The sequence below is a fragment of the Athene noctua genome, chromosome 3 (assembly GCF_965140245.1).
Source record: "Athene noctua chromosome 3, bAthNoc1.hap1.1, whole genome shotgun sequence".
NCBI classification, from domain to species: Eukaryota; Metazoa; Chordata; class Aves; order Strigiformes; family Strigidae; genus Athene; species Athene noctua.
Genome location: NC_134039.1, coordinates 917,504 through 929,025, shown reverse-complemented (window position 1 = coordinate 929,025; position 11,522 = coordinate 917,504). Strand labels below are relative to the sequence as shown.

At 44.5% G+C, this 11,522-nt stretch overlaps 1 protein-coding gene across 1 annotated transcript; it reads left to right on the top strand.

The window, feature by feature from the left end:
* The first annotated feature begins 2,735 nt into the window (after positions 1-2,735).
* On the top strand, positions 2,736-9,119 carry EFCAB6 (EF-hand calcium binding domain 6). The gene is made up of 5 exons (XM_074901139.1): positions 2,736-2,747; positions 2,866-3,040; positions 3,845-4,029; positions 6,472-6,621; positions 8,997-9,119. The coding sequence occupies exons 1-5, from the start codon at positions 2,736-2,738 to the stop codon at positions 9,117-9,119; spliced, it is 645 nt and encodes a 214-aa protein (XP_074757240.1).
* The last annotated feature ends 2,403 nt before the right edge of the window (positions 9,120-11,522 follow it).

The following is an 11,522-nucleotide window of genomic DNA, read 5'->3' as shown; positions in this document are numbered from 1 at the left end:
AGTCCCATTTAATTCAGTGCAGCTACTTACAGAATAAAGTGCTGTTCAGTGGGAAATCAGCCCAGCCTCACCCTTACGGTTCCATAGGTAGCCCAGAGGGTGGGCTACCGGCCCCGTGCCGGGCCAAGCCGCCACAAGGACCTCCAGGAGCAGCAGAAGCCAGGGCATCAGCACCTGCCCCGGGTGCTCTGGAGGCTGCCTGTGCTGGGGAGACACAGCTCCCCACCCTACAACCCTGACTGCACGCCAGTCTAAAGGCTCTAAAGATTTCCTACCGTGTTTTTCGTGCTGATTCACTTTTGTCCTCAGGGTGAAATAATTTGTTGATGCAAATACAATAACTGAGGAACCTTAATGGCCTCCTGAGGTGGTGGTGTAACTTAGGTGCACCTGACAGCATGAGAGACTGGCCTCAGTGGTACTTAGCCAGGAAACAGGTGCACCATGTGTTTGATTTACATCCCACGTTAAAGCGTTATTCTTCCATACTGCAGCTCCATCACCGTGTCTAATCACAGGGTTTAGTAGTTTAAACAGCACACTAAGGGCCCAATTCAATTAAAAAATGTCCTGCAGAAATCCTTTTTTCATTGTTTTCCCAGCCTTGTGCACGTTTCTGCAGAGAAGCTGCGTTTTTGGGGTTTTTTTTTAATAAGATGGGCCCTAGGATTCCTTCTAGTCCAAGGCATCCTCTCCCTGTCTCTTTGATAGATTCTGTCATATCCTTAGTCCATAAGGGGATTCTGTGGTTGTCAAACCAGCATTTACAAAAGTCAGCTTTTGCTTCTTCATTAGTTTGAAAATCTTTGGAACACGGTGGATGTCAGTGCTGGTGGACGGTTGAAGTATCGGGACTTTTTGAAGAAGTTCAGCTCAGAACTTGTAACGATGCCATCAAGTACTCCCAGTGCAACTGGTTCTGCACCTTCTACCAGGCCAGCTGCCCGTGCCGGGCAGGACCCACGCACCTCTTCTCAGCCTGAACGTCCCAAGACATCTCCTCCAGTAGGGCAAAAGAGCGTAAGTCTGGTTGTTCACGAATCTTCTGGATTTTCATTTCTGTGCATAGGGTAAAAATAATACCTGTGGAACTCCGTGAAGGTGTTCCTATCGACTGCCCATGAAATCAGACACGGCCACCTGGCAATAAGCAAACAAGGTAACTTGCAAAAGTGTGTTAAAACAGCAAAAATTGGGTCAGATAGTAACTCCACTAAAGTCAAAGGATATATATTGATTTACACCCATAGCATTCCCTGCTGCCACCCATCAGAGCTGTACGGCAAATAACGCTTCTGTGTTTAAGCACAATCAGAGTTCTGAAAACAGCCTGAATTACAAAGGTCCAATAATTGCAAAAGCAACATAAGAACATAGAGATGGCTTATCTGTGGTCATCTGACAAAGCTAGGCAGGACTGACACTTGCTGTTTTCCAAGAGGTGTTTGTCAGTCTGCCCTAAAACATTTTGGTGGTCTTGCCTGCTTTCTGGTGGATGCCAGGTTGCAGCTGTTAGTGCCTGACAGTCTAACTGATGGACGAGCCGTGAAGGCCAGTGATCCGAGAGAGCTAAAAGTGGGTTAGAAATGCAATAGTTTTGCTTCATTTTTGCGTCCATACCTATACAACATGTCGAAAATGCACTTTGGTCCTCCACACTGCCATGCTGGCCTCTGGCCCTCGTGCTAGAATTCACAGAAAGGTGGGGAAAGCATTACAGGCAGAACAATTAAATATCCTCCTTGTGGAGCTGCACCTGCCTATTCCACATTCCTCAGCTACAACCAAACCTACAACAGAAAAATAAAATATTTAGAATTATTCAGTGCCTGGTACATGCTTGGATTTTCTGACTACTTCTACACGGAGATGTTTAGCTACTGAAAAAGAAATAACAGATTGAGCAAATTAAAGATGCAAACAACTTGTCAGGGCTGGTAAATCTAAACATTGGCCCACTGCTAGCTCAATTATTGCATTAACTATAGGTTCTTCCTTGAAAAGCCCAGACAATTAGCTACATGCATCCTTCGTGCGTTAAGCCAGTTCCCAGAGAAAGCAACGGAAAACTGCCTGTTACTGTCTGCGAATGCAAGATGGGGCAGCGTGAGACAATAGGAACTTAAGGCTCCCCAAACTTCTGGCTGTCGGAAGGGCCCCAGCCAGCCTGAGCACGAGCAGGAGGCACGTTCCTGCAGCGTTCACTGCACGGAAATGTGCGTGAGCCCTCAGCACGCCTGCACCAGTGAGACCCTCGAGGGAGCGCTGGGAAGCCTCCCTAGGTATGAGATTAGACGTTGGATCTGGAAACAAATACTGCCTGTGCACGTATCGTGCATGCAGAGGTACTTTGCTTCTAGCTCACCCACAGCAGGGCCGAGGCAGCACCCAGACACTGAGCACTGGGATCCTCTCACGTTACTCCTCCTGTGGCTCCACACAGACCACTGCAGAACTGGCCCTCCCAGGAACAAATCAAACAACGTTATTTTGTAATTCAGGGACTTTGTGCTGCTTTGTGTTTGGTCTAAGATGGTGCTGCATAGCTTTTTTTGAACACAGGATCTGCTGTTTAATAAGAGACAGCTTGGAGAAACTATAAATGATTTACAGATAGAGCCAAACTAAGAAAAAATGGTCAAGGCCCATTAAATGAATAGTGTCATTTTGACACTAAGAACATTCTCACATTTTTACCTACAGTTTTGCAGACCAAATTCAAATCAGACTTAGACATGGCTCAAATGGTACCTTAATCTCGAGTCTGGAAGACCAGAAACTGGATTTGTCATCTGGTGGTTCGTCTACACAACTGGTAAAACTCAATAGAAAAAAACCAACCACAACATTATCTCTTGCTTTTAGACACCAGCATCCAGTTGTCCTCAGACAACAACTTGTTCTGCACCTGTCCTGAACTGCGAAACAATAGAAAAGAAGATAAGAAAGAACATCCAGCATTCCTGGAGAGGCATACTGAGAGCCTGCAAAGAGAAGGATGTCAGCAAGCGAGGAGAAATCCCAGTGTCAGACTTCCTCGGTTTGTTACCATCTGAAAAGTGCTTTTTTCAGTCTCAGATGGGTTCTGTTCTCTCCCTGGCGTCTCTGCCTCAAGCAGCGCCCATGATTGCTGCAGACCCCACCCCGCCGTGGCAGAGTGGAACAGATCAGCCCTGGGTGCAATTCACGGGCATTCCTGTTCCCAGTGAGCTCCTCCTTGGAAAAGGAGAGCAGCTTTGCTTGTGGGTACCCAGAGCACTGTGCAGGTTTCTCCTCCCCTTCCCACCACACCACCCTTTCTGTGCCAGGGCACAGCTCAGTAAATGGATTCACCAGTCCTTTCCTTCCGAGCCTGTGTGTGCTTCTGGTTGCACTGGTCTCGATGGCTGAACACGGGCTGATCTGAAAGGACCCTGGATCTCGCTCTTCGAAGCAGTGAGCTACGCTGCTCTTCTGGGGCGTCTGAGAGAGGATTTTCTGTGCCTTTGTTAGAACACCCGCATGTGTGATAAGACAGTGCACACCTGTGGAACCAAATGTAAAGTCCTGGCTATAAGAACACGTTAGCTTTTCAGATCTTTCATCTCAGTTAACGTCAAGGAGCACCTCTTGTGCATTTAAAATCAAAATGACATGTTATCAGTCCCCCGGAACCCTGTAAAATGTGAACTGCCACCCCATAAGTACAGGCATGTGCACGGACCTGCCCAGAGCAAGGTCTGAGTAACACGCTCGGCTGCAGCGATGGCCTGGCAGCACATCCCTGGTAGAACAGGCGAAACACAGGACGGTGAGGGGCTGGTTTTAAGAACGACAAAATGAATAGTCTTGCTTTGCATTTCAGATATAGCAGAGAAGTTCAGTTTGGATTTAAGTGAAGGGGAAATCAACCAAATAACCACAAAATATGATTTAAAGAAAAACGGAAAATTTGCATACTATGACTTCCTTCAGAGCAGTATCTTGTTGTTAAAACCACAGGAAAGCTCACTGCTACAGAGGGTGATTATACAGAGGCCACAAAAGCCGGTAGGTACAAAGCTTATAAAAATCAAAATGACAATTTCTTTTTGTTTCTGCTGTTCTGACATGGATATTTTGTGGCCTGTTTCTATAGTCACTTGATGCGGGGACTTCCCTTTCTGTTATTTATTCCCATGATATTAATTGCCTAGTGTTCATCTGGCATCTCTTTCTGTTGGAGGATTTAACTCCTTGGGATCACGCTCTGCGTATCCAGGTTATAAGGTAAACTGGCCAAATTCGCTAAAATTCGGATAATAATTCCCAGCAGAAAACATGGGAGCTGACAGTTTAAGAGCTTTTGTTGAACTAAATAAAAATCAAGCTAGAAATAAAAAGCGTATGGGACGAGCCTTAGGATGGCCCCGGCTTGTCAGCGAGCTGGGCCTCTGCTCCGCACCCAGCACTCCAAAAAAAGCCCAGAGGAAAATGTCCCTTGCGCTGCCGTCAATGGTCACTAGAAACATCTCAGAGCCAGGACTGGCCAGCTCGCATCGTGCCCTCGCAGCTCTCCCTGCCTCACAAAACAGCTCCCAGCTGCGATGGAGAGGCAGAGGAGTCCCAGGGAAACGGCTCCACCCAGGCTGCTCCCCTCGGCCCCGCTCCGGGGCAGGGAAGATCAGAGGAGACACAGAAATCTGGCTCCGGTGGCCCAGAAAGGAAGGCGTCAGTAATAGCATCCCAATCAAGTTATGTAGTAGGAACAGTGCCAAATTCCAAATCTGCTCATTCAGCGAGCCTGCTACATTTTTAGGCTGTTTCTGACTGTGCCTAATTAGTTTAGATATGGTTAGTAGCAGCATTTTATAGAGAAATTACATTACCGAACTGTTTTCGGATGTGGAACGAACAGATTGCTACCAAGGTATGAAGAGAGTATCATTAGGAATTATCAAGTATTCACTACCAGTAGGGAGAGTAAGGTAAAACTATTAAGTTTTGCATCAAAGAACTTCATTATCTTACATAAGGTTTCCTTTATACACAAAGTTGATGCTGTAAAATTCCATCCCAGTATTCTGGAGTGGATAAAGCAGTAATTTTTAAATCCCTATGTAGTTGTCTCAATTTTTATTTTATTTATTCTATTCAGAAAAAATAATGAACGTCTCGGTCCATGTTCTGAGCACCTTTATATAGGTAATATTCAGAGTGAAATTTCCTCATAGCTTGCTCAGTCTATTTTACCTAGTGACTGCACAGATAGACATCAAAGGAATAATAAACTCAAATAAAATGCTTTTCTTTTGGTGGCAGGCACAACTCCTTCCCTTTGTCAAAAGCCTGAGAGAATCAGTGGCCCAGGGCTTCTTGGAAGCATCCAGGCTCTGAGCAGTGAAAACAACCCAAGCTGCAGTCCCTGTCAAGTGCTCTTTCCCTCCCTTCAGCCCACGGGGCACTCAGTACTTTGGGTTGGAAAAACTGCATTATTCATGTACTCATTCCTTAGCTACAGTCTGTCGGAGGGAAACCCCAGGAGCACAGAACCAGGGTGCAGCTGCCCCCAGGCCTCTTACGACACCCGAGGGTGCAGCACAGCCTCTGTGTCCACACAGCAGGTGTATAAAGTCAACGGCACAATCCCGTCACAAGGAGATGCTTGTGGGGACACCAGCGACGTCTGCGGCTGGCACCCCGTCACAGTAATAAATAACAGGAGCGTGTAGGGGGAAGCCACGATGGGGGTGTAGGGGTTTTTTTAAGGAAAAAAAAGGTAGTAGAGGAAATCCAGAGCCTGCAGGTGGATTGAGGTTTACTCATCACTCCAGTGTTAAAGCTTTGTGCAAGTGGAATGAATTGTGCCTTAATGACTAGTTGTGCAGCTCAGGTGTGTTCAGGGTACACCAATGTAACGAGTCCGGGCAGGCTAAAACAACAGGCCACAACACATCCCCAGGAAAATCAACCCTACGCCCAGCAGTGGAACCCCAGACAGGTTCAAAAGCTGCTTACAAGGTATTTTATGTACTGGGAAAAGTGTACAGTAGGGTTTTATTTTTTATTAAATACTGTATCCCTCCCACCATTGGTTTCTGCATTCAGTGACTTCTACGCAAAAAATTCATTCTGAAAAATGAATCCTGCAGAGAATTAAAAATGACTGAAAGCGGGAGTTGAAACAAGGCAAGCACGAAACATGTGAAAACACTGAGATCTTGAGCAGAAGTAACACTGACTTCGGAATCAGTTTCAAATAATGAAAAGTTAGGGCTTTGACAGTGATTAAGTAAATATACCATCTGCACTTCCCAAGAATATCAAAATGTTATAGGTTAAAATCATCTTGTGTAAACAGTATCCTGCAATAATTTGTAAACAAGTGCTCAGCAGCTAGTGGCAGATTAAGGCAGTACTGCAGCCCAGCATCTTTCATCCCGCATTAGAGTTCTGCCCAGTTGTGTTCATGAGGCTGCTGGTAAACGTGTGTCTCTCATCTATCTGTGTTAGCTGAGTCCTGGACCACAAACCACGTCATTCTTCAGTGCAATGCTCAGGATTCAGCCCCAGATCCTGCACTGCTGGAGACCAATGAAGCGAACTTTCCAATCCTACGATGAAAGTCGTACTGGACTGTTAAATATCGCAGATTTCAGACAAGTATGTTGCGTTTAGCAAATAATAGTCAGAAAATTACAGATGTCTAAGCTTCTTGATTGAAAAATTTCTGAAAAATGGTTTTGAACTAGAGCGTATAAATTCATGCTGGCCCCTCTCTGTGACTGCAGCTCTGACCAGTACTCATGGTAATCTTTATCAACATGTGATTACACTTCCTTGAGGTCTGAGGTCTTGGTGGGGTCCTGACTAGATAAACCAGAGAAAAACCTTAGTCCCTACACAAAGATTAAATGTTACCTGTCACCAACCCACATGAAGGGAACAGCAGACCTTCTGATAGGTCTCCCTGCAGGATCCTGTGACCCATTGAGTGGTGCTGGTCCCTTCCAAATGAGAAACAGGCTCAAGTAATCCGCATTCGAGAGCTTCTCTTTCTGGTTTCTCGTTGCTCTCCTGTGGGCAGAGTAATTTTGCACTAGGCAAGGGATCAGTATCCTCTGCAAATATTGAGCTATCTTGTATCTCCTCAAAGGGCAAACACAGACCTGAACACAGACCTGTGTATTCCAGATGCCAGCGATTCTTCATCTAGATCCCTGGGGAGTTTGATTTTTGCTTAGCTTTACTGATTTCAAAATCTTTGACATTGTTTTAACTGGAAACAATAATCGCTATTTGTTCTGGAGTAATTCTGAATATTTACTGTTCAGCTGCAAGAAAAAAAGAAAAAGAGTGGGGCCCTAAACCCATCTAATGCTGCATCAGGACACCCCTTGGCATCATTACTTCAGAAAACTGATCAACTAGCAGCCAGGATGCTCAAGCACAGTAAGCAAATGCTTGGCTGCAGTAAGGAATGATAAGGTGTGCTCTGACATTCCCCTTCCCCTGGAGCTGCGGGGAGCCGGCTTGTTGCCTGGTAGATATAAAACTGTTCAATTACACCAGTCACAGAAACGCTCTTTTAAATCTTCACTTATTCGGGACTGGTGGGAACGCGCTATGTTCTGGCACTGCCACACAGCTGAAACCCGAGTTCCCCCTGCTCCCCCGCGAAGGCTGAGGAGCAAGATGCAGCGGTGCAGCCGTATCAGCTTCATGCCCCAGGCTCCCCGTCTGTCACAGCAGCTTTCTGACTGCTCGGGCACTGCCTCGGCAGACCGGGCTCTGGGGAGGAGGAGTGAAGATCAGGCTCCTTCTCATCCCATTTTAATTTGTCATGTTCCTCTAGGACGTGTGATGATTACCATTTATAGTTAAAGCAATGTCAACAACTTGCAAATCAAGCTTCCCGACATGACACAAGCTAAGCAAAACCACAACCAAAGAATGAACTCTCCGCTGATCTAGAGCAAGAAGCCATCCTCGATTCCAAAATCCTACTCCAAAGTTGTTAATCTGCTGTTTGACAAGATATCAAACCATTTGTGGAGGTACAGATCCTTTTGTCTCCTAGGTAACTTAATCTACCGAAACAGGGAAATTAGCTCTCCACTAACTCCAGGAACACTGCTATTTACGGCTGTGCTATCTGCAAGGGGTCATCAGTGATTTCTGATGCTAGGCCCCTAAGCGGGAACGGGGCAGACTCATCCAAGTTTGCCAGAAGACTAACAACTGGCCTAGCACCCCAGGACACACCGTGTTGCTGGTTACTTTCCGGGTTTAAATTCCCAAGTGCATCTAAACCCAGAGGTAATCCTCAGAAGTGAGTGCGTCATTTGCTTTCATGTCAGGGCAACGAGAACATTTGAAACTGCTGAAGTGCTGAAAAATGCACCGGGGGGAGGTATTTGAAAGATGCAAGTATCTAACCCAGCTTTTCGCCTCAGCTGCACGGGCTGCCTCCTGTTGAGGCTGGTCCTCACTGAAGTGGGTGCTTCCAAGCTCAGGATTTGTCCCACAGAAGTGAAAAGCACCGTGTACATCACGGGGGTGTTACACACACAGCAGCTCGCACAGCCTGAGCGACTGGATCCTTTCTTATGTTTCTCTGGATGCAAAGGCTGCAGATCACCCAAGGAGGATAGAAAGAAAGATACTCCACCCCTTCCACCTCATCTCCAGATAACAGCGGAAACCTCTTAAACATGTACTTTTTCTAAATTAGCTTCTATGCACCTGCGTGCTACACCTTTCCCAGCGTCAGGCAAGTGCTAGTCGAGCAAGTGGACAAACCCTGTATGCAGGTTTTCAGGTACCCCAGGGAGCCAGCACTGGCATGGGAAGAGTAAGAGATAATAGAATGTTTGATTTTCTAATATTCTGAGAAATAAGAATTTACTCTAAGACAGAGTAGAGCTGAATCATCAAGTTACTTTGTAAAGAAATTTCAGCAAGATAAGTGAATGTTTTTGCTTCTTGCGCACCCGAAGCGCTGAAATAGATTTTAAAGTTGTCTCTGTCTTTTGTAGGTTCTTCACGAATACCACATCAACCTAACTGAAGAGGAGTTATTCAACGTTTTGGAATATTATGATAAAACTTTGTCTTCAAAAATATCCTATAATGATTTTCTCCGAGCATTTGTACAGTAAGATTTGGTCAAATGCAGGAAAGCCTAGATAAAGACAGTGACTGATTTATAATTTCAAATTTGAAACTAATAAATTAATTGAGTATGGCTTTTTTGTATCTATTCATTAGAAAACTCAAAATACTTTAAAATCCTGACAGTGGCCCTGTGTTGTGGATTAAATCTACATAGTGAGGGAATTAATTTTGCATAATCCATTTATCAAAAAAGACGACGACAACAATTAACATTGTCAAAATAATGCTTCCTAAGACATCCCCAAAAGCAATTGATTTAAGGAAATTATTTTTTTAATTTTACGCATTTTATTAATAACACGCTCTTAACTTCAGTAAAAAGGTTTACAAGACGTAGTACTGCATTTCCTCAATTGTCATTTTCCAAATGCATTACTTCTAATATGTTAGCCTTCGTTATTCAGAAAATCATCCTATTTCTCGTGCCTCCTTTCCTCTATTTGCAGAGCCACGTGTGTATTGTCAAAGAGCTGTTAACACGGACCGGCCGCTGAATCTGAGCAGATGCCAACTGTGTGTGGGCACCACACCTTTCCCTGTTAAAACTATTCTTCTACACCCTTCAGTGCAGTTTAGAAAAGTTACTTTACCAATAAGCACTGGCTTTTTAACTGCAGAGAAATATTCCCAGTGTTAGCCTTGAGGGTTGTTTTTTTTTTTAAGGACTCTCTCCCTAGATACACACACACACTAAATAGTTAATTGCAAGTAAAACTTCTGGTTGGATTTCCCAGTTCTAGAAAAATTCTGTTTGATTATCTTGCAAGGTACTTCGGTCTTGACAAGGAAGTTAAAAGATAATTGTTTGTCTGTTGAACTCTTGTGATAATTAAAGGATAGTATTATCATCAGAGCTCTCTTCCTGGGATTATATTAACAGTTAAAACACCTAGATGCTCTGCAGAATAGAGAAATATTTCACTGGCTGGTTCCTGAATTAGTTCTCATCGGTACACTGAAGAGCCCTGTCCTCATCACGTGACCTGCTTTGGTACCTTTCTTTCTCCCAGGTAACATATAAGTTAATAAAAGAAAAGAAGACAGCAATGGACAGAGATACACATGCACACACACACACACACACACGTGTATCAAGGGAAGTCTTTGCAATGGGAAAGGGAAAAGGAACATAATCTTGGTTTTCTTATTATTTCTAGTGAATATGTGAACCATTGTGATTCATCTGAAAGATTCCCAGTGCAGAACACTTTAATGCATGTGTTTTTCTAAGAAAACATTCCTTTACATTTGGAGCTTTTCAGGAGATAGTTTGAAGCTTTTGAGTAAAAAGCATTGGGGAGGTTTTAGGTTGGATGTTCAGTATTGTTTCTCTTTTAGCTCCTAAAATCTGTCTGATTTGTATTCTACTATAAAATAAATACATTTGGAATTGGATATGTTTGAAATAGTACCACAAAAAATTCTCGCTAGACTTTTCTCCAGAACCGATGGCTGTGTCCAAGTCCCTGAAATTGCTGCTTAGATATTTGATTAACAGAGGAAACGGAAACTGCTGTTGTTTCAGGATGTTCTCTCGTACTAAATCAACACAAATTCCTAGTTCCACTGACAGAAAACAGCAAGTTTTAAGAATACATGTACGTACGGCAGCAAGTGCATGGCAAGGGCTGGTCCCGGCTCAGGTGCCCGAGCAGAGGCAGCTCTGCCCCAGGGCCCCCCGGCCTTGGCACCCGCCAGCCCCCCCAGGATGTCCCCAGCATCCCAGGGCATGGCAGAGGGCAACAGGTCCCCCTGCTCCAGCAGCCCAGCCGAGCCCAAGGGGCTGACAGTTTGGCTCTATTTAAGAGCCAATTAGCCTATTTTTGTTTCATTTTATCCTTGCAACTGGTGTGAAGCCTCAAACTGCTCTCTTCCTTAACGGCAACTTCTTCCCTCCCCAGGCAGGTGCAACATGCCGGATTTAATTTCTGTTATTATTTCATAAAGTTTATGTATTGAATTAATATTTTTATTCATTAAAGAAATAACTGCTATTTTGGAATATCTAAAATTATAACACAAATATTACTATTTTTAAAATAGTGGAGGTCACCGTACTGATCTAACTGAGGAGAAAAAAATAAACTGCTTAAGTGATTGTGCAGTGTTGTTTGGCGTTTTGTGGGCTGCTTTTTTTTTTCCCCTAGAATCTCCTATACCTTCTGTTTGATAACTGGGTCCAATTTTATATCAAACACAAGAAGACTTCCATCCCTGTGCTGCTTTCTGGCACGGAGCACCGTGTTTCACAGAGGGATACAGGGAGTTGGGTCCCTTGCTCCACCGTTTTCAAGACACCCTCCATCGTCGGGAGAGGAGATGTGGCAAGGGGATGGATGTCTGGGTTTCCTGACACATCCTGCCAGAGGATTTTTCATTAGTTCGAC

Bases quoted from the DNA above. Each gene is read 5' to 3' on its own strand.
- EFCAB6 (XM_074901139.1), top strand. The intron at 4,030-6,471 runs GTAGGTACAAAG...TATCTGTGTTAG, and splicing joins TACAGAGGCCACAAAAGCCG to CTGAGTCCTGGACCACAAAC. The intron at 6,622-8,996 runs GTATGTTGCGTT...TGTCTTTTGTAG, and splicing joins ATATCGCAGATTTCAGACAA to GTTCTTCACGAATACCACAT.